This window comes from Phocoena sinus, chromosome 6 (genome assembly GCF_008692025.1).
Source record: "Phocoena sinus isolate mPhoSin1 chromosome 6, mPhoSin1.pri, whole genome shotgun sequence".
NCBI classification, from domain to species: domain Eukaryota; kingdom Metazoa; phylum Chordata; class Mammalia; order Artiodactyla; family Phocoenidae; genus Phocoena; species Phocoena sinus.
The window spans coordinates 21599425-21622861 of NC_045768.1; the positions used below are offsets into that span (position 1 = coordinate 21599425).

The window sequence follows — 23437 nt, forward strand, 5'->3', positions numbered from 1 at the left end:
CATTTTTATCCACTCCTTAGAAATATTAGAAAAAGTGTATTATTGATACAATTGGATAGCAACTTTAAAGTGTGTTGTGGACATCTATACCTTTTAGATAGTATAAATGACTCGAAGTCGGTTTTATTCCTCAAAGACAGTGATTTGCATCAGGGGTTCTTCCTGCATTTTAAATTTGAGATGTTCTTATAGGTAGTTCTGAGGGCTCAGAACGCTTAGTAGATGTCTATATTTTATCTTCTTAACCATTAAGATAGGGTGATAAAACCTGCCACCTTAAAGGTCTGTAAGTATCCTATTCCTGTCATAAGTTAATGGGAGTCCTGACAGCTAGGAGAAGCTTTATACAGAATAAGACATAAATACCAAGGAGCTTCTTCCATCTCAGTTCTTCTTGTGTTAGTCTTCAAATAGCTAATATTAGTACAGTGATTGCCAATATCCAAAAAAGGTCACTTGAATGACCCAAAGCAATATTGACTTAATGTAAGAAGTTCTCCCATTTCCCTAATTTGTACAATTGAGCCTTTGCACCTGAATGCTCTAATTGTATTCATAAATGGCTGTTTTATAAAAAGGTAGAGAAGAGCAAATCATTATGCCTCATCTCTGTTTGAGAATTTTTTAGGAAGAAACTGAAAGCTACTACTATTTATAGTAGTGATGCACACGTTTATTTTTGCCTTTTTAATTATTTCTAGATTTTAGAAGAAACAGAAATAAGAAGAAAACCAAAAACCACATAAAATCATTTAATCAACTGGCCATTTCCCAATCCCAAATCGTTTATTGAACCCAACTTTTTTCAATTATGTTTTCAGTTACTGTCAATGATACACTTTGAAACAAGTCTTTTCATCCCCTTGGGGACAATGTGATTTCTCTTGAGAATACTGAGTTTAGAGCAAGCTGGAATGACAAAGTAGTTCTTAGCTGCCTTTCAAAAACATGAGCTTTCACTTTACTTCCTTGTGTTTATTGCAGGCTTTCTTAGAAATGGCTTCTGAGGAAGCTGCTGTTACTATGGTGAATTATTACACTCCTGTTACTCCTCACCTTCGAAGCCAGCCTGTTTTTATTCAGTATTCCAATCACAGAGAACTTAAGACTGACAATCTACCTAATCAAGCTGTAAGTATTAAAGGTATTTCTAAAAATAGTTATAAGAACACATGATACAATAACTTAAATTTAATTTTCTGTTTTTCAGAGGAAAAAAAATCATGTGTTTTTCTTCATCTTAGCATGCTCTACTGGTAAAGATTGTTTATGTAAATTCTTACCCAAAGACTTAAGAATAAGAAAGCACTGCCATTTGGAAGTAAATTTGAAGATATGGTGTTAGAAATGGCAGATATTTAGTTTTCCCTTGAAACTGTTTTCATGGGTGGAAAAAAACATACGTTGTTATGTCTCTCTTAAAAATCTCAGATCTGAAAGGAACTGTAGAAGTCAATCCTTTTCTTTTTACAGAACATGTAACATTTGTGTGTTTAGAAGTCAATCCCTTCTTTTTACAGAATATGTAACAAAGGCATTGAGAAGTTGAGTGATGCTTTTATTATGATGTTAAGTAACTGAACTTAAGATGTTAATAAGAATTTGTATAGATATGTTCATTAAATGAATTTTGACTCTCCAAGGTGAATGTGGAATATAGAATATGAACATTTCTTACCTAATTTTCCAGTTTTTATTTTGATATAATTCATGTTCAAACTTCTGTGTCTCTCCAGGTTGATTTTTAAGTAGCTAAAATAGTCATTTGAAGTAACTTCAGGGTAGGAAAAATTTATCCACAAAGCAAGTACATTTTAAGAAAGGTTTTTTTAATTATGTTGAGAGCAATTTGGCCATGATACTCTTGCTCTAGGCAAAAGAACTCCTTCCGCTCTTTGACTCTGTGTTGAAAGTCATTATAATGCAAGCTGCTGAATTTATAGTTTTCCACATTTTTAGAAACAGTGACATTTCCTGCACACAATCCTTAACTTATCTAAGAGATATTAATGGCCTATAATAAACTATCTAAACTTAAGAGTAAATGAAATGTTAGATATTTTTAAATAGTATAATTTTTTTTAATGAAAAATTGCCTTGTAAATAGGATACATGCTCATGGTAAAACATTCAAACAATCCAGTTACCCAGATATAACTAATTAACTAACGTTTTGCTAACATTTTACTGTGTACCCCTTCTCTATTCAGGTTATTGTCTATGTATATAATTTTATACCAATGGAATCCTAATAGTTTGAAAACTACTGAAAACTAATTATTTTTTCTCTACAATATGTCAGGGATGTTGTTTCATGACAACAAATATAGAATTACTTCATACTTTTTATTTTATTTTTTTTACTTCATAATTTTTAAATGACTGCATAATACTCTCTTCAAAAGGGCAGCCATAATTTATCCCGTTTCTTTTCTTTTTTTAACTTAACATCTTTATTGAAGTATAATTGCTTTACAATGTTGTGTTAGTTTCTGCTGTATAACAAAGTGAATCAGATATATGTGTACACATATCCCCATATCCCCTCCCTCTTGCATCTCCCTCCCACCCTCCCTATCCCACCCCTCTAGGTGGTCACAAAGCACCGAGCTGATCTCCCTGTCCCGTGCTATCCAGTTTCTTGTTAGGTTGAGATTGTTTGCCATTTTATGCTCTTACAAATAGTACTACAGCAGCATTCTTACATATCTTGGCATACATGCAGCATTATCTTATTTATGTTTCTGGCAACAAAATTGCTGGGACTAAGCCTATGCATGTTTTATGTTTCAGTATATGTTGCATGATTGCTTTCTCTAAAGCTTATTTGCTGATTTAGGGTGCTACTGATAATATATGAGCAAGCAGTTTTCCTGTCCATCTGTGTTAATATGCTAGTTAACAAATTGTATCTTATTGTTTACTCTCTTTTATTTAATAACTTGTAAAATATTTATAGTGATTTCTGTTAATGCAGTTTTTTCCCGATTTTTTCAATTGTGGTAAAATATATATAACGTAAAATTTACCACTTTAACCATTTTTAAGTGTATGGTTCAGTGGCATTAAGTACATTTTCATTGTGCAACCCATCACCACCATCCATCCCCAGCACTTTTTCATCTTCCCAAACTGAAACTCCATACCTATTATACACTTATTCCTCATTTCCCCTACCCCCACCCTGGCAGCCACCATTCTATATACTTTCTGTCTAGAATTTTGTCTGCTAATGCAATTTTAAAAATATTTTTATATAATAGTCAAATCTCTGAAGTTGTATTATGGTCTCTGACATGGGTACCATACTCATAAAAACCCAGTATAGCAAGATTTAAAACATCTTTTTTACCTATGTTTTCTTATACTTTTATGTTTTGGTTGTTTTTATTTGTAGTGTTTAAATCTTTGTTTTATTAAGAATATTTTGTGGGTGGAGAGTGAGGCTTTGGTCTTTCTCTTACTCCCAGTGACCATTTTCTCTTTTGTTGAAGTTGAATAACCCATTTATCAATATTATCCATTCATGGGACTTCCCTGGCAGGCCAGTGGTTAAGACTTTGCTTTCTAATGCAAGGGGTGTGGGTTCGATCCCTGGTTGGGGAGGTAAGATCCCGCATGCCTCGTGCCAAAAAACATAAAACAGAAGCACTATTGTAACAAATTCAATGAAGACTTTTTAAAAAATGATTCACATCCAAAAAAATCTTTAAAAATATATATATATCCACTCTTGTGAAACTTGTCTTTTGTCATGGTCTAGTTTTCCATACACAGACTATGCGTATTTACAACCCGCATATATACACTTGTTAGACACGACTACACATTCTGCTTGCGTGACCCCCATCTACCCTCATGTGTGTGTGGCTCACATGGTATGCAGTCCATGTCTAGTATGGACTACCTTTTGGATTCTGTTCTGTTCCATTCCTAATTCAGTGTCCCTAAGGCTTAATATGTTGTAGGGCATGGCCCTATTCTTTACCCTCTCTTTTTAGAAATTAAATGGGTAATATGTTTTGTTTATTTCTCAGGATGTATTAGAATTATTTTGAAAACTCGTAACCCCAAAAAACACAGAATTGGGTTGATTTTATAGATTTATTTGTAGATAATTAACATGTCTATATTGCTAACTGATCCTTTTGAGGAGGAAGTTATATTTTATTTCCTATCTTTCAGAAGAATTTTTAATTCTCCTTCATGTAAGTCATGCAGTTTTCACATTAGTGTTATTCCTAAATATGTTAAATTCTTAAAGATGATATAAACAATAAAACTCTTAAAGACTGGATTATTCCAAAGGGAAACAGTGAGAAATCCCAGTTGCTTGGCAACCAAAGCCAGCCCAAATGACCTAGTTTATTCTTAGATAGCCTTGATTTCTTCCCAGTACCCTTTCCATTTTGTTACTTTTGTCCATTTTTTGCATTGGTGTTTGATAAAATAATATTTTTCTTTTATTCAGAGTCCTACACCAAAGCTGAAGTCAAAATTGAAGGTCCTGTTTGCATATATAAAATGTACCAGATGTTTTTTTATTCAGGCAGCCCTCAGAAACTGATAAATTACTGTTTCATTCTCTTCTCTTTGAATAGCAAGATATCCCAAAACATGCACATAACTTCTTTTCCAGCTTATGGACATACTTGGCAGAGGGTCAGGTGAATATCAAGTATCTTTGTCCCTTGGGTTAAGCTAAAATTAAAGCTAAAAAATTTAGATCCTATTTTGAGGTACAGCATTTGAGGAGTGGTTGTATTAATATGATTCATTTTTGTATAGACAGCTTTTCTTGACCTTGTGGGTGGAAGTTTATAAATTTGCAAAGGGATGACCATGGAAGGATTTTCCCTTAAAAAATTTCCCAAAAAATCATCCAACGGAACACTTAAGATCTGTGAATTTTGTTGTATATTCATCTCCATCTCAATTTTAAAAATGGCTTCTTCACATTATCCAGGCGTGTTTAAATTTTACATGAAGTATATATACCTCCCCCACCTCAATAAAATATTTGGTTGATTTTTCCATCATACTACTGCTGTTTCCTTTACTACTAGTTAATGTAACCATTCCGGAGAGTTTGTTGCTGAAACATTTAAAACTATCCCATAATAAGAATTCTGCTGCCTCATAATGTTTAGTATCAGATACACAGAAAATATGTCTTCTGTGTATCTGAAATATCTCTTCATGTTAAGAAGACATTTCTTTTTTTCCCCCCCTCACTTTTCTGTTGTCCTCAGTGGAAAGTATGCCTCCACTTTCATTTTTTTTTACTTAAATATTTTTGCCTAATTAAAAATTGAAACTGTAGAGTTAATTATTAAATAAATCTTTTTCTCAGACTTTTATTGTCAAAATAATTTTTTTGCATGCCTGCTATGCAGAGACTTTTGTACTCAATGCTCTGTGAAGTACTAATGCAGAGTATATTGACAACTCTAGAATGATATGGACAATATATACCATGGCTTCTCATGTTTCTCCACTGTGGTATCTTCTATGCCAAAGAGGAAAGAGTGAAGGAAGGGAAACAACAACAGTAGCAACAATAACAGTAATATAGCAGCAGTAAGCATGTATATAGAATTGTTTAATAAAAAGGATTGATAGAATGATTGATGGGTAATGAAGTAAAGTCAGTGAGGTTGGGAATTCCCTGACAGTCCAGTGGTTAGGACTCTGCACTTTCACTGCCGAGGGCCTAGGTTTAATCCCTGGTCGGCGAACTAAGATCCCACAAGCCGCGCAGCGCGGCCAAAAAAAAGTTAGTGAGGTTAAGTTTACTTTCAGTTATGCAGGCTTCGTTTTGATAAGATTTAATCATCCTGATAGAAGAAGAAAAGGCACCATTATTCCACTGAGAGCCTCACTATGATTTTTCCTAGACATTATGAAGTTGTGATGTCCAGTGTGGTAGCTGCTAGCTAAATGTGGCTAAATTTAAATAAATACAAGGGCTTCCCTGGTGGCGCAGTGGTTGAGAGTCCGCCTGCCGATGCAGGGGACGCGGGTTCGTGCCCCGGTCTGGGAAGATCCCACATGCCGCCGAGCGGCTGGGCCCGTGAGCCATGGCCGCTGAGCCTGCGCGTCCGGAGCCTGTGCTCCGTAACGGGAGAGGCCACAGCAGTGAGAGGCCCGCGTACCGCAAAAAAAAAAAAAATAATAAAAAAAAAAAAATAAATACAAAAATAAAATTTTCAGTTCCTCAGTTGCACTAGGTACATTTGGAGTGCTCACTGGCCACTTGTGGTTAGTACTGTCATATTGCATACTGTAGATGTTGAACATTTCCATTATCACAGGAAATTCTGTTGGACGGCACTGTTGGTCTTCCATGTCTCTACTTAACCTTTCCTTTTTCTGTGTGTGTGTGCACGCAATACAGTTATAATGACTACTTTAATGTTCTTTTCTGCTAACTCTAATCCCTGTGTTAATTCTGAGTCTTTTTTGAATGACCTCCCAACATCATCATTGCCTATTTAAAGGCTCAAAGTGGAAATGTGAGCCAGTTTTCAAATTTGAAAGCAGTACAACCCTTTTTTCCAAATAAAATCTTACTGGGGAGCCCACTATCAAATAGATAAACTGCCACGTTTGAAGCAGAATTAGGCTGCTCAGTATTCCACACACTTGGCTTTACGAGAACATAGTTTTGAAAGCTAATGATATAAAATATTCAGATAATTCATATATTGTTCTCAAAGATGATTTGGAAACAGCATTTGGTAGTTTGTGTTTTACTTGATATATAAAAGTCTGTATATGACATTAAAATGCTGTTAAAAGGTAAAAAAAAATGTATATAAAAGTGGAAGTTGTTCAACTCTTAAGCATGCAGAAAGTAAAAGACTGCCACTTTTCCAGAAAGATACTTATTTTAATGTTATTTTTCATAGCAAAATGTTGGAAAGCTACTCATCTCACATTAGAAAGGTGGTATAATAAATAGTAAATTAAAAATTAAAGTCATGAAAACAAATGTTCATATAGAAAACGAAGTACTGTGACAAAGTACTATGTTCTTTAAAATTGCAAGTGAGTACAATATGTAGAAATGAAAGAATCTGCATTAAAGTGGTAGGAGTTTTTCATTTTGTGACACAAACAGTTTACTAATTATCACCATTCTTAGGAAATTATAAGTACGGAACAAAAGACTGATGAAAACTTGCATTTAATTTCAATAATCATTAACCGTGCTTTTTTTTCTCTTCAATTTTCTCTTTCACCTACTTTATTTTTTAAATAATTGTTTTAAATTTTGAGACAGTCACAAAATTTAAAAAGAGTTACAGATATAATACAAAGAACTGTTGATTCCTTGAGGCATTTGGGAATAAATTGTTAATCTGGTCTGTGTTCATTGGCCAAACTTTTAGTGTGCATTTCCTTCAAAGAAGAATATTCTTCTACGCAACCAGAATACAGTGGTCAAAATCAGGAAATTAACATTTGATGCATTACTTCCCTCCAATCCTCAGTACCCGTTCAAGTTTTTCCAGTTGTCCCAATAATGTTTGTTCCAGCAAAATAAGCATTATTCATAACCACATATTCCATTTAGAAATCACATCTTCTAGTATCCTTTTATCTGAAACAGTTATAGGGTTTTTTTGACTTCGTAACCTTGACGCTTTTGAAAATTATGGGCTACTTATCTTTTAGACCATCCCTCAATTTGAGTTTGTCTGATGTTTCCTTGTGATTAGATTCAGTGTATGTAGCTTTGACAGGAATGTCACAGAAGTAATGCTCTTTTTTTCTCGTTGCATCATATCAGGGAGCACATAACTTCAACTTGTTGCATTATTGATAGTGTGCTCTTTAATCACTTGATTTGGCTGGTGTTTGCCTGGCTTCTCCACTGTAACGTTGTGACTTACAAAGGGGGAAAGAAGAGTGTTTGGGGGAAGGTACTTTAAGGCAGTGTAAATATACTGTTCCTTATCAACTGTCAATTTATATCAGCCTATGGACTGAATGTTTCCCATTTCATTTGATGGGTTTTTATTTGTTACAGTCATTATTTTGGTTCTCAAATTGTCCTATATTTGGCCAGTGAGAGCCCCTTCCAGCTGTCTTCTGTGTCCTTTTGGCTCGTTCCCATCATTCTTTGAAAACTTCTTCGCATTCTGGTACAAAACAGCAACAGCAAAACCCCCACAAAACCAGAAAAGTTACACACTCATCTTGTGCTTTCCTTGCTCCAGCTTTAGAGCTGGACATTTTTTTAGAGCACCTGCTTCCTTTTAGTGGAGCATGATATTAAGAAACTTTTCTGCCTGCCCCTGCTTGGATTCTAACATCTCATGCCAGGCTGCCCCTCCATTGAATTACTTCCTTAGTCCATTCAGGTCTCCATGGACTCACCTCCTCTTAACCCTGCTTAGATTATTTTTACTACATGTGGACCCCTTCTTAACTCTCCCTGGGTTCTGACAGTCCTGGCTAGGCTACTCTCCTCTGGATGCCTTTCTTACCCATCTCGTGCTCCCTAGGTTCTGACAGCCAACAGTGAGCCACCCACTCACAGATACCTTCCTTACCTTGTTTGGGCTCCGGTTTCCCTTACCAGGCAGACCTACCACATGGATGCGCTCCTTGCGTTGCTCAGGCTCTGATGCTCCATGCCAGGATGCCTTTGTATAGGGATGCCGTCCTGCCCCACTCTGAACCACCACAGCTCCTCTCTTCCTCCATATTTACGCCTATCATATGCCACCCAAAGGCTTTAGAACTCAGTTGTTCAGGGAGGAAAAAAGAAGAGGGGGACTTCAGTGATTTTTTTAAAGTGGCCTTTAATGTTACCCTTCACGCTGTCTTTTATCCTATTGTCATTTAAAAATTAGGAAATAAAAGTTATATCCACATTTTCTTCTTTTTTGGCCATGGTTTTGTTTTCATTTCTTCAAGTAAATTTAAGAACTTTCTTAAATATTGTGTCATTATGATAAGAAGGCAAGACTTTTGATTCTTGACTGATTACAATTTTAGGATGTATGCATCCAGAGAAAGTAGATATGTATATTTTTATTTAACTATATTACTTCATATTACTTTACATCAACTAATTTTAAGGATTATATAATGCTTCTGTGTAACCACAAGTTCTCATTTTGCATTGTTAAATAGAGAGCCCAAGCTGCACTGCAGGCTGTCAGTGCTGTCCAGTCAGGAAGTCTGGCCCTTCCTGGAGCTCCTGCTAATGAAGGCACAGTCCTACCTGGGCAGAGCCCTGTGCTCCGAATAATTATTGAAAACCTCTTTTATCCTGTTACCCTGGAAGTTCTTCATCAGGTAAGGAGGAACACTCTTATGAAAGCAGAGTCAAATATGACCTCTGTAACTTTGGATGTTTTATGTCTTTAGTTTTTCAGGTTGTTGATTTTGGTTAACGTATTTGTTTAAATAATAGTAAAAAAAAATCTTCAGCATCCTGTTTCATGCAAGAAATAGTATCAATTAGAGATAGTTTGGTTTTCTTGTTTGTTTGTTTGTTTTGCGGTACGCGGGCCTCTCACTGTTGTGGCCTCTCCCGTTGCGGAGCACAGGCTCTGGACGCGCAGGTCCAGCGGCCATGGCTCACGGGCCCAGCCGATCCGTGGCACGTGGGATCTTCCCGGACCGGGGCACGAACCCGTGTCCCCTGCATCGGCAGGTGAACTCTCAACCACTGCGCCACCAGGGAAGCCCAGAGATAGTTTTTTGAAAGCCTCCATTTTCTAACTTAAATACTTGATTTAAAAAGGTATGTAAGAATTCTATTTTTTTATACCTAAGCATGAAAATGAACAAAGCACAGACTCCTATAAAAAGAACCAGTAGTAGTTGTTCCTCAGAAAGTAACATCAATATAGAAAACAACTAATCTATTTCTACTGACTCCTCCCTACACTTGAGTATTTTTATTTTAAAAACTCTGAAAGGAAAATATGAGTAACTTAAATAAGGAAGTATCATGTTAAATACTGACTCATTCTCAACATTGCTTTCATAGACTACCCATTACTATGTCTGAACTGTCTTGATAAGAGGCAGTGTACCACATCATGGCCTACTGTGAAGATATAGAGTTTAAGAACTGGAAGATCGATCACCTACCTATTTACATAATTTTGTATTGAATAAAACTGCGGCTCAGATACTTGATGAGTTGAATATTGTAAAGAGTAATTTAAGAACCAGTTAGAATTCAAGTCCCCTAATGTCAACTCCAGTATTCCATTTCATTATACTTGACAACCTAAGTATAAAAATTATTTTAAAACACTAAAATATATTATATGCTTATTTTCATATTTATTTATTTATTTATGGCTGCGTTGGGTCTTCGTTGCTGCATGCGAGCTTTCTCTAGATACGGCGAGTGGGGGGCTACTCTTCGTTGTGGTGCGTGGGCTTCTCATTGTGGTGGCTTCTCTTGTTGCGGAGCACGGGCTCTAGGCACACGGGCTTCAGTAGTTGCGGCACACGGGCTTCAGTAGTTGTGGCATGCGGGCTTCAGTAGTTGTGGCTTGTGGGCTTTAGAGTGCAGGCTCAGTAGTTGTGGCACACGGGCTTAGTTGCTCGTTGCGGCTTGTGGGATATTCCTGGATCAGGGATCGAACCTGTGTCCCCTGCATTGGCAGGGGGATCCTTAACCACGGTGCCAGCAGGGAAGTCCCTATTTTCATATTTATATCTCATTATTATTATTATTATTAATTTATTTTTGCAGTACGCGGGCCTCTCACTGTTGTGGCCTCTCCCGTTGCAGAGCACAGGCTCCGGACGCGCAGGCTCAGCGGCCATGGCTTACAGGCCCAGCCGCTTCGTGGCATGTGGTATCTTCCCAGACCGGGGCACGAACCCGTGTCCCCTGCATCAGCAGGCGGACTCTCAGCCACTTCACCACCAGGGAAGCCCCCTCATATATTAAACAGCATGATCTCAGGCCAGTCTAGACTCATTTAACTGTTTTCCAAACTTTTGGATTTGTACTACTAAATGAAGAGTCATAGGGGTGTGTGTGTGCATGTGTATTTAAGAATTGAAATGTATCCTATCCTATTCTCACATTTTACAAATAAGGGTACTGGGGACCTTAGAAGTTGTTACTTTCCCCACAGTCATTGTACCAATTGGTGATGGAACTCAGATATATTTCCTAATATGGTTCATGTGCTATGCATGTAAATATCAAAATATACCATTTATTATGCCTACTTTATTCCCTGTAATAGTTTCCTGAGTACCATTTTCTAAATATGTGCATTTGTGAAGCATGTCCTATGGAGGGTTTTAGCAGTGGTATCCGTAGCCACCGTTGTTTCCTAAAAGTGTTCAGCAGTTACTTAAGTGATTGGTTTATTTGTTATGGTGGATTTTCTTTTCTACTGTTTATCCCGCAAAGTGGCATTGAACCCTCTGTGATCCATCAGCATTTTTTGTTTGCTTTTGCTACTGCGGCACTGCAGCTACTGCTGACTCCTACTGCTTTACAGAAGATGTTATTGCACCTGTGGCTCAACATTGCCATCAGTCAGCAGTGAATTTAGTCAAGGTTGTGTGGTCCTTTCTTGTCATTCCATTTGTCATTTCCCTCAGACCAGTAACAAACCTTGTTTCTTTCCCAAAAGATCATGGGTCCTTCAGGTGAAGAGAGGTAATTGAGAGTCTTCAATAGTAACCATTGGGATAGGACTCTCAGCCCTTTAGTTATGGCACTCTCCTGTTTAATCCTTCTTCACATTGCTGTTGGAAAACACCAGAACTTCTTAGCAAGGCACTTAAGTCCCCATGTGCAGACTTCTCCCCATCTCTTTAAGCTCACTTCCTAACTCTTCTGCTTATTTAGCACCCTAGCTTTTCTGGCCCTTTGACCCTCTCCCCCTCCCCCGCCTTATTTCTGTCCTTGTCCATTTCTGTCTTCTATTTCTTAGGCCTGGAACACTCTTTAGGGAAATAGCCACTTAGCTGAATCTACATCATTCCATTTGCAGCTCAAATTCACCTCCTCAGAGAGTCTTTCTCTAATTACGTTAATTTAGCCCTCTCCCCCTGACACTCTATTCCATTAGCCAACTAAAATGTAGTATAGCATAATGATTAAGGATACAGTATCTGGAGCTGGTTTGAATCCTAGCTCTACCACTTACTACCTCTATAACCTTGGACAAGTAACTTACTCCCTCTATGTCTTTTTCTTGTTTATATAATGGGGATGAAGATGGTATCTATTTTATACCTTCATTGTGTGGATCACATGGGTTAATGCATTTAAAGCACTTAGAACAGTGCCTGTTACATAGTAAGTGCTCAAGAAATGTTAGCTGTACTTATCAGATGCTAGTAAATTACATTGTAAGAACCTGATCCTTGCTCTTGTGGTCTTGTGGGTAAGATGTAATTTCATAAGTAATAGCATAAAATGTGATAAATATTGTGATTGGAAAATACATGGAAGTGTGGAGTTGGTTGCATGTGTTATAATTAATTAGTAAGTAGAGTTGACATTAGCTAAACTGCTCTCTAACATCTATGGAAGCTAGTGTTTTTCCTTTAGCTCATGGTGAGGGGATTAATAATGACTGAGATGGGAGTGGTGCTATTTCAAATGAGGTAGGTTAGGGGAAGTGTTTACAGTATGATGACATTTGAACAGAAGCTTGAAGGATGTGAGGGTGTAAGTTATGTGTATATATGGTAGAACAATGATCCAGTCAGAAAGAACAGCAAGTGCAAAGTCCCTAAAATGGAAGTGTGCTTAATGTGTTCAAATATCGGAAAAAAGACTATATCATTGGCGTGTAAAAAATAAGGAAGCCATAAATGATAGGCTCAGAGAAGGTGTTAAGACTAGATGATGAAAAAAAAAAAAGACTAGATGATGCAAAGCCTTTATAATCTTTACACTGAGTAAAATAGGAAGCCATGGAGGATTTTGAGTAGAGGAGGGAGATGATAGGTTTAATGTTCTTGTTGCTATGTTAAGAATAAACTGTAGGCATAAGTGGAGGCTCTTATCATAGTCCAGATGAGAGATGGTGGTGACCCAGGTGGGGACGTGAGCACTGCACATGGTGATTACGTATATATTTGGAGTGATTTGCTGATGGGTTTAGTAGTTGTGGGTTATGGAGAGAAAGAGAGTAATCAAGAATGCCTTCCAGATTGTGGATGTGAGCCTCTGGTAAAATAGAGCTATCTTATACTAAGATAGTAAAGACTGAGGGCAAAAAAGATTTAGGGCAGGGGTGGGAGGAAGGGGAGGAATCAGGAGAGTGTTTTGGACATGTTAAATTTGAGATACCTGTTAGACAGCCAAGTGGGAGATGTTGAAGAGACAGTTGGGAAATAAGTCTGGATTGGGCATAAGAATTCACGCTGGAGAATTGGTAATCATTTGCATATGAGTGATAATTAAGGCCATTGGATTGGATGGCATCACTTAGAGAGTATTTGTAGATAAAGAAGGCATTCATCAACTGTTCCATTACATAAACTCAACCCTGCATTCTAAAAAATTTCCTTGTGTACTGAAGGAGTAGGTGAAAACAGTATTTTTGTGGAATCCATTACTTCCAAGTACTGTTATATATGGGGTTACTTTATGAATGTCCAAAAGGTGAATCTCTTCAGGATGAAGGACTTATCTTTTTGAATTGCAAAATAAAGATAAATAGCTTGCAAAAACCAATTATTATGGTATCAAGTAAAAGAATCAACACTAGTAATACAAAATTCTAATTCTTAAATCTTGCTGTTTTGTTGGCTACAAAAACTATTATAAACAAATTGTGGCCAATGTGCTTGCTATTTTAAAAAGTTCTAATATAAATAATGCTTTTTACAAGTGAATACTGGTGAACAGTTTCTGGCAAGCCCTCTTTATAAACATCACCCTGAAGATTAATTTTATCAGAATTTGATCTTTAGTATTTTATTAGTCCCATTTTAAAGTCTGAAAAGATTAAAATGCACAAGAAATGTCAAGAGTTGAGTCTATGTGTTTCTTATGTTTATGACAGCAAAGTAAATATATTAGGAAATAGTAAAAGACCTTGTAATCTATAAAAATATATATTAAACTTTCCTAAACATTGATCATTTGGGACCTAATCTATTTAAAACTGAGTATTTTGCTAATTATAAAAAGTTGTTAAAAACTACACTTTAGGCATTCCTGAATTCCCCAATGTTGGTGCTCACTTACTTTATTCAAACGTATCAGATTGGGGGCTTCCCTGATGGCGCAGTCGTTAAGAATCCGCCTGCCAGTGCAAGGGACGTGGGTTTAGGCCCTGGGCCAGGAAGATCCCACAGGCTGCGGAGCAACTAAGCCCGTGCGCCACAACTACTGAGCCTGTGCTCTAGAGCCCGCGTGCCACAACTACTGAAGCCCACGTGCCTAGAGCCCATGCTCTGCAACAAGAGAAGCCACCACAATGAAAAGCCTGCGCACTGCAACAAAGAGTGGCCCCGGCTCACCGCAACTAGAGAAAGCCCGTGCACAGCAACGAAGACCCAATGCAGCCAAAAATAAATTTAAAAAAAAGTATCAGATTGATCTTTGCAGCTACTCTTTCAGTAAATACAATCCAGGGGACTCTAGAGAGCTATCCATGGTTAGCCAGTTGAGTTCATTCATATTCTCTTGGCACATTCAGATGAAAATTACACAGCCAAACACATCTGTCAGGGAGGATATGCTTCAGGTTGTTGTTCAAGTTAAATGAGGGAAAGGAATCGAACCATTAACAAAATCTGAAGGTTAAGTGGAAATTAACTAGGTTCTGTAGCATAATACAGTATAAAATCCCAAATTTTAGAGCAAATTATATGTTGTTACTTCATTAACAAGATATTTTACATAAAAAATGTTTATCATTTTAAAAATTGCATATTGCCATAATTCTTCAGTCAGATCTCAGAGTATAATTTGTTATCAGTTAATAATAAGCATTTACGCTGTGCCTCTTATATGCCAGGAATTGTACTCAATGATAGAGAAATGATTCAGGCAAGGTATATACCTTCAAGGACCTTTCAGTCTAAAGGAGACATATATAAACAAATGTATAGACCAATGTAAATAAAACAGCTAGATAAATATTTGTATGAGGCCTAGAGGGGATATTAATATTTGGTACTAGAGAATGAACTCTATTGAGATTTGGGTGAGGCTAAGGATTTTCTGGTGGCATTATTCCCTGAGCTGAGTTTTGAAAAAGATAAATGAAAATTTACTAGGTATTAGGTAAAGAGTTACAGGAAAAGGGAAAAGCCACATGTATAGGCATAGAAGTCCGAAACCACTTAGTGTATCTGGAGAACTACTATAGACAGTTCCCTACTGTTGATGTGGTATAAAAAGTGTGAGGCAATGAGGTTGGAGAGGTACACCAGGGAGAAGTTGTGTATGTTATACCAAAGAGCTTGGATTTTACCATGTAGATAATGGGGAGATAGTGAGGAATTTTAAGCAGGGAAAAGTATAATCTGACTTGTACTTTAGAGCACTACCTGTGTCTGCAGTATGAAGGAGGGAGGTTAGGCAGTTATTATATCTCCTTTTATATATATACATACACATTTTTAACATTGTTACTACTTTATCAGGTGAAAAAAAAAGCAAACAAACCTCAATTGATGCATTTACAATATATAGATTGATGTGTGTGCATGCATGTAACACCATAGTATCACCAAGGATGGAAATTAAGAAAACATAATACCTTTTCCCAAGAATGCTTATACCTATATCTTAAAGAAAGATACAACATAAAATCTTTGACAGCTGAGAAGAAAGTAAATTTGGTATTCTTCTATAAACGTTAAGAATATTATCTAGGACGTGAGGGTGTACTGAGGAAATAACCTGTTACAAGGCCAAAGTTTTCATTAAAAGAACAAAACAAAAAATTTCCTAGTGTTTTTCAAAATACAGTTATAATGAGGGGTTAAGGTCTCAAAAGTTCTAAACCCTGAAATATGACCATAATGAAATTAACTACATTTTATTAAAAGTTTTAAATTTCAATAAAGAGCCTTCAGACTATCTAACTTTTAAAGAATGGCATTTTCTGGTGATCCCGTCCAAGACAAATTGGTTCCACAAATCTTGTTGATCTTCTTATCTCTTATAAGAAATGTTTAACTCTAAGCTAATAATATATTAAAGCATATCTTGCCAAAAATGAGTATTTGGACTTTAGGATAGTTATTTTATCTTGGAGGGTGGTAAAATACACATAAATTTTATCATTTTAACTTTTTAAAATTGTACAGCTCAGTGGCATTAGGTACATTTATATTTTTTTGCAACCATCACCAAATAACATGTATCTCTAGAAATGTTTTCATCTTCCCGTTGAAACTCCTGTACCTATTAAACAGTAACTCCCCACCCCATTCCTCCCTTCTCTCAGCCCGTGGCAACCACCATTCTTCCTCCTGTCTGTGAATTTGCCTACGCTAGGTTCCTCATATAAGTGGAATCACGCATCGTTTGTTGTTTTGAGACTGGCTTATTTCCCTTAACTCATTGTCTTCAGGGTTCATCCATGTTGTAGCATGTGTCAGAATTTCGTTTTTAAAGCTGAATAATATTCCATTGTACGGATATACCACATTTTGTTTATTCATTCATCTGTGGATGGATACTTGAGTTGCTTCCATCTTTTGGCTATTGCAAATAATGCTGCTATGAACATAGGTGTTCAGATTATCTCTTTGAGTCTCTGCTTTCAATTCTTTTGGGTATATGCCAAGAAATGGAGTTGTTGGATCATATGGTAATTTTATTCTTAATTTTTTTTGAAGAATCCCCATACAGTTTTCCATAGCCACTGCACCATTTTACATTTCCATCAACAGTGCACAAGGGTTCCACTTCCTCTACATCTTCCCCAACACTTAATCTTTTCTGTTTGTTTTGGATTTTTTAATAGTACCTGTCCTAATGGGGGCGTGAAGTGGTATTTTGTTGTAGTTTTTATTTGCATTTTGATGATTAGTGATGTTGAGCATCTTTTCTTTTTTTTTTTTTTTTTTTTTTTTTTTTGGCCACACCACGCGGCTTGCAGGATCTTAGTTCCCTGACCTGACCAGAGGTCAAACCTGGGCCCTAGGCAGTCCTAACCACTGGACCACCAGGGAGTTCCCATTGAGCATCTTTTCAAGTGCTTGTTGCTATTGATTATCTTCTTTGGAGAAAGGTCTATTCAAATCCTTTGCCTGTTTTTAAAATTGGGTTTTTGTTGTTGTTGAGTTGTAGGATTTTTTTTTTTTATATTTCTGTATATTAACCCCTTATCAGGTACATGATTTGCAAATATTGGCTCCCATTTTGTGGGTTGTCTTTTCAAGTCAGTTGATAGTCTTTTGATAAACATAAGTGTCCATTTTGATGTAGTTGAATTTATCTATTTTTTCTTTTGTTGCCTGTGCTCTAGGATAGTTATTCTTTTTTTTTAAGGTTTATTTATTATTTATTTTTGGCTGCATTGGGTCTTAGCTGCGGCATGTGGGATCTTTATTGAGGCATACGGGATATTTCGTTGTGGCGTGTGGGATCTTTCGTTGTGGCGTGCGGGATCTTCGTTGCGGCACAAAGCCTTCTCTCTAGTTGTGGCATGTGGGTTTTCTCTTCTCTAGTTGTGGCGCACAGGCTCCAGTGTGTGTGGGCTCTGTGGTTGTGGTGCAGGGGTTCCAGAGCACATGGGCTCTGTAGTTCGTGACATGTGGGCTCTCTATTTGAGACACGCAAGCTCAGCAGTTGCGGCACGTGAGCTCAGTAGTTGTGGCGCACAGGCTTAGTTGCCCCACAGCATGTGGGATTTTAGTTCCCCAACCAGGGATCAAACCCACGTCCCCTGCATTGGAAGGCAGATTCTTTTTTTTTTAATACATTAATTTATTTTTTGGCTGTGTTGGGTCTTTGTTACTGCGCATGGGCGTTCTCTATTTGCGGCGAGCAGGGACTACTCTTTGTCGCAGTGCACCGGCTTCTCTTGTTGCAAAGCATGGGCTCTAGGTGCACAGGCTTCAGTAGTTGTGGCTCACGGGCTCAGTAGTTGTGGCTCGTGGGTTCTAGAGTGTAAGCTCAGTAGTTGTGGTGCACGGGCTTAGTTGCTCCTCAGCATGTGGGATCTTCCCAGACCAGGGCTCGAACCCATGTCCCCTGCATTGGCAGGCGGATTCTTTACCACTGGACCACCAGGGAAATCCCTAGGATAGTTATTCTTGATCATTCTTTCTGATAATTAAAAAGCAGGACCATTTGCCTATTAAGGAGACACATACATAGTATTTGATAACAGCAAATTCTTAGCAGCGTAGGGAATACTTAGGTTTTTATCCTTAGAAGCAGAAGGGCAAGTTTCTGGCTTATTAAAATCCAGATTTAAAGTGGGATGTCAGAGGAAAGCAAAATGCATTGTAGTAACCCTGGCCCTGAACTTGTGGTGGGGAAGTATAGCAAGTGTTGTAGATTTAAAATGGGATGTCAGAGGGAAGCAAAATGCATTGTAGTAACCCTGGCCCTGAACTTGTGGTGGGGAAGTATAACAAGTGTTGTAAGAGCATTGGTAACCAGGGGTCTGTCAGGGAACTTTCCCCCAACTCTGTTTATTCCGCTTCTCTAAAGACTCTTTAGAGACGCCTTCCTTGAGCACCCTTGCACCTTCCCAACTTGCATTCCAGTTCACTCTCATCCCTTTCCCTTTTATTTTTAAAACAAAACACTTTTTTATGACCAGACATTGTTATTTATTGGCTTATTTGTTTATCGTCTGTCTTTTCTTATGAGAGCAGAGACTCGTTTCTTTCTTTTTTTTCTTTCTTTGAGGATTTTCCAGGTTATTTTTTTCTGTTATTGATTTTTAGTTTAAATCTATAATTGTTTGAGAATATACACTGTATGATTTCTATTATTTTAAATTTGTTAAAGTGTATTTTATGGCTCAGAATGTGTCTATCTTGGTCAGTGTTTCATGCAAAATTTAGAATGTGTATTCTATTATTGGGTGCACTGTTCTATAAATGTCAATTAGATCCAGTTGATTGATGATGCTATTCAGTTCAGCTATATCCTTCCTGATTTTCTGACTTCTGGATCTGTCAATTAGTGACAGAGCAGTGTTTTGTCTCCAGCTACAATAGTGTTTTTATAGTCCAGCAGCTTTTTTTCTCAAGTATTTTGATTCTTTTTCATTAAGCACATACATATTAAGGGTTGTTATGTCTTCTTGGATAAATGACCCCTATTATTATATACCCTCCCTCTTTATCCCTGATAATTTTTCTTCAAAAGTCAGCTTTGTCTAAAATTAATATAGCTGTACCAGCTTTTCTTAAAAATTAGTGTTAGCATGGTGTATCTTTCTCTCCCTTTAGCTTGAGTCTTTATATTTAAAGTGGGTTTCTGATGAATAACCTGGAGGTGGGTTTTGTTTGTGCTTTTTAAAAAGCCCACTCTAACAAGTATGTATTTTAATTGGCATATATAGAACATTCACATTTAAAGTGATTTTTTATATAGTTGGACTTATATCTACTAGGTTGGTAACTGTTTCCTACTTGTTTGTTGTTTCTTCCCCCTTCTCTTTCTGCCTTTTTCAGGTTTTTTTTTCCTGTTTCACATTTTGTTTTTTACTAGAATTCTTTAGAGCATTTTTAGTTCACAAAAATCTTGAGCAGAATATATATACCTCCTTACGGCCACAGACATACACAGTTTCCCCTATTATTAACATTAGTATGGTACTATTGTTTAAAATTGATGAGCCCATATTGAGACTCTTATTACTGTTTTGTTCACTGCTGACTTTCTAGAGCTTAGAACAGTGCTCTATGAGTATTTGATGAATTAATAGAGCATTGAACATTCTGTTGTTCATTTTGTTGAATATTTTGTAGTTTTCCTGTCTATAAAAATTTCAAGTAGATGCTGATTCTCAGGCTGAAATAGTTGATCTGTATGACTCTTCCACTTCCAGGTATATGCTTTGTAACACCAACATCTCATAGCATTAATTAATTCCTGTTGTAACCTCCTGATTCAGTATTGTGCCATTTATGACATGCTATAAAATAGGTTAAATATTTAGTGCCTGTTATGTGTCAGGCACTGTTTTAAGCCATGCACGAGTGTTGAAACATGAACATCTTAGGCTTGATTGAAGTGATTTTGGTACCAATAGTTTTAAAAGAGGAAATTATTTTCATTTAAAACTGGGATTCAGGGGCTTCCCTGGTGGCGCAGTGGTTGAGAGTCCGCCCGCCGATGCAGGGGACACGGGTTCGTGCCCCGGTCCAGGAAGATCCCACATGCCGCAGAGCGGCTGGGCCCGTGAGCCATGGCCGCTGAGCCTGCGCATCCAGAGCCTGTGCTCCGCAACGGGAGAGGCCACAACAGTGAGAGGCCCACGTACCGCAAGAAAACAAAACAAAAAAGCTGGGATTAATGAATCAAGTTGTATTTATAAAGATATGTTAGCAAGTTTTTTCCTTAAATTTAACCTAATGTGAACTTTTTTCCAGATATTTTCTAAATTTGGCACAGTCTTAAAGATTATCACCTTTACAAAGAATAATCAGTTTCAAGCCTTGCTTCAGTATGCTGACCCATTGAATGCACATTATGCCAAAATGGTAATTATGATCTTTTTTTCATTTTTCAGTTGTTAATCAGTCACTTCAGTGATACCAGAGAAAGCCATCATGTCTTCTCCTTTGCTGTAGTTTACCATGTGTTTTTTTTGAAAATTGTAATAAAATATACATACTGAAATTTACCATTTCTAAAAGTACTGTTCCATATGCTCTTCTTATAGTCTAAAAATTACTTCTTTCTTCATATGAAATGGTTTCAAATCACCTATCATTTCTCAGATTTCTGGGACTCATTTCTGTTTGTCCTATTTAAAGTCTAGAGTTGAGCACAGTACTTCTGATATAATCTGACTAATAAAGTAGGATTATCTTTACCCTAGTGCCTCATTTACTTATATTAAGTGAGCCAAAGCTTGATTGATTTCAATATTTTTGCAACCATATTCACTGTTGAATTTCATTGAGCTCTAAATTGCTAAAGACATTAAATCTTAGGAAATATGCTGCCTTCAATTCATGTTGTCTTCTTGTTAGTACATGAGTGCTTGACTTTTGACAGGATGTAAAACTTCACATTCAGTTTGGTTACCTTTGACCCATCTCCTATTGAGATCTATCCCTAACTCTAATTCTGTCTTGTATTGGTATCTGAATTATTTCTAATTTTTTTCCAAAGATAGGGACTAAGGTTTATAGTACTTTTGTGTATCACAAAGTGTCTAATTCTTGATTAGGAATAACATTTATATTTGCTGTACCCTCTACCCGCATATATTATTTTGTACCTTTATGATCGCATACTGGTCAATAACTATCATGATAAGTTAGGGGTTTTTGTATATTTGTATGGTTTTTTTAATTGATATTTTTATGTTTTGGTTTCTGGTATCCATTTTTATAAATTGAAGTGTTTATGGAAGTCATAAGTAGCTATAAATATCCCTTTGGTAAGTCTTTATTATTTTCAAAGGAGGGATTGCTGATTTTTGGTCTTGTATCTGATCTGACTCAAAACTTCCCTCAAGTTTATTACTCAAAGAGAATAAACTTAACAAGAAAAACAGTAAGTGGTAGATAATATTTCACATATTGTGGTTCTGACAGATACCATTTACAAAGGCTTTATTTCATCTTAACCTATATAAAGTACACTAAAATGAATTAAGATGAAATGTAAAATTTAAATATCTTTAAACATTTAAAAAATAATCATCATAATAATTAGTACAATGTACAATAATGTATAATAGTTTTCTAAGCTTATACGTAGGAGATCTCCTCTTCCGTTTGCTCTTATCATAGACAGGATAGGGATTATTATCCTTACTTTACAGATGAAAAAACTGAGAAATAGAGATATTCATTTTCTCTCTTAGGCTCACACAGTGACAGAGTTAAAAGTAAACCCAGGTCTTTGGCTTTTAGTTTAGTCCTCTTTGCTTTATGCCTGATTGCCACTCTGTCAAAGTAGAGGCTACTTGGTTTATTATTGTTATTATCTTGTAAAACATCATGCTTTCTTACATGCTTTATTTAGGCTCTGGATGGCCAGAATATCTATAATGCATGCTGCACTCTGCGTATTGACTTCTCCAAGCTTACCAGCCTTAATGTGAAATATAATAACGACAAAAGCAGAGACTTCACTCGCTTAGACCTTCCTACTGGTGATGGCCAGCCATCCCTTGAACCCCCTATGGCTTTCGGTGAGTAGTTCTCTTTTGGGTCACAGAACAAGCTTTCTGAAGTTAAAAGTTTCATTTATTAATCCATATATGTCAGGTGGTTTCTTCTTGGATTCTCTCAGGATTTCTAAAGAAAAGTGAGAATCATGGAACAAAAATGTGTTCATTAATTGAATCTTAATATTAGTAGATTCTATTAGTTGGCAAAAACAAGTGGATACCTGAAATTGAATTTATTTTCTAACATTAATATTACTTGTTCTTTGTAAACCATGCAACCATTTGCTTGAAGTTAATAGTCTTATATATTACCACTGGTTTAAATAAGTTGATTTATAGGGTTGGCCAAAAAGTTCCTTTGGTTTCTAAGTACAAATAAAAGACACATTTTTCATTTTCACCAAGAACTTTTTTTGTGGTACGCGGGCCTCTCACTGTTGTGGCCTCTCCTGTTGCGGAGCACAGGTTCCAGACGCGCAGGCTCAGCGGCTGTGGCTCGCGGGCCCAGCCGCTCCGCGGCATGTGGGATCTTCCCAGACCGGGGCACGAACCCGTGTCCCCTGATGCAGGCGGACTGTCAACCACTGCGCCACCAGGGAAGCCCCACCAATAACTTTATTGAACAACATATTCACCCTTTTGTTCCACTACCTTCTGCCATTGTTCAGGCAACTTCATAATTCCATCTTCTCAAAACTTTTTATCTTTTTGAGCAAAGAACTGTTCCAGGTGCCTTTTACAGTCTGCCGGGAAATGGAAATTTTTTCCATTAAGAGAATTTTGTAAAGACTGAAAGAAATGAAAATCCGAAGGTGCAATGTCTGGTGAATACAGCAGGTGAATCAGAACTTCCCAACCAAGCTGTAACAGTTTTTGTCTGATCATCAAAGAAACATGTGGTCTTATGTTATCCTGATAGAAGATTACGCATTTTTTGTTGACTAATTCTGGACGCTTTTTTGTCGAGTGCTGCTTTCAGTTGGTCTAATTGGGAGCAGTACTTGTTGGAATTAATCGTTTGGTTTTCCAGAAGGAGCTAATTAAAATAGAGGACTCCCCCTCCCAATCCCACCATATACACAACATCCCTTTTTTGGATGAAGACTAGCCTTTGGTGTGGTTGGTGGTGGTTCATTTTGCTT

The 23437-nt window shown here is 37.0% G+C and overlaps 1 protein-coding gene across 5 annotated transcripts in view; it reads left to right on the forward strand.

Annotated features, from left to right (window-relative positions):
• Positions 1-23437, forward strand: part of PTBP3 (polypyrimidine tract binding protein 3) — a 102800-nt gene that overhangs the window by 51169 nt on the left and 28194 nt on the right. For all 5 annotated transcript variants that reach the window (XM_032635950.1, XM_032635952.1, XM_032635951.1 and 2 more), the window contains 4 exons: positions 985-1131; positions 9148-9312; positions 20539-20649; positions 22148-22316. In XM_032635950.1, coding sequence (XP_032491841.1) covers positions 985-1131; positions 9148-9312; positions 20539-20649; positions 22148-22316 — 592 coding nt within the window. The remainder of the gene's footprint in view (positions 1-984; positions 1132-9147; positions 9313-20538; positions 20650-22147; positions 22317-23437) is intronic.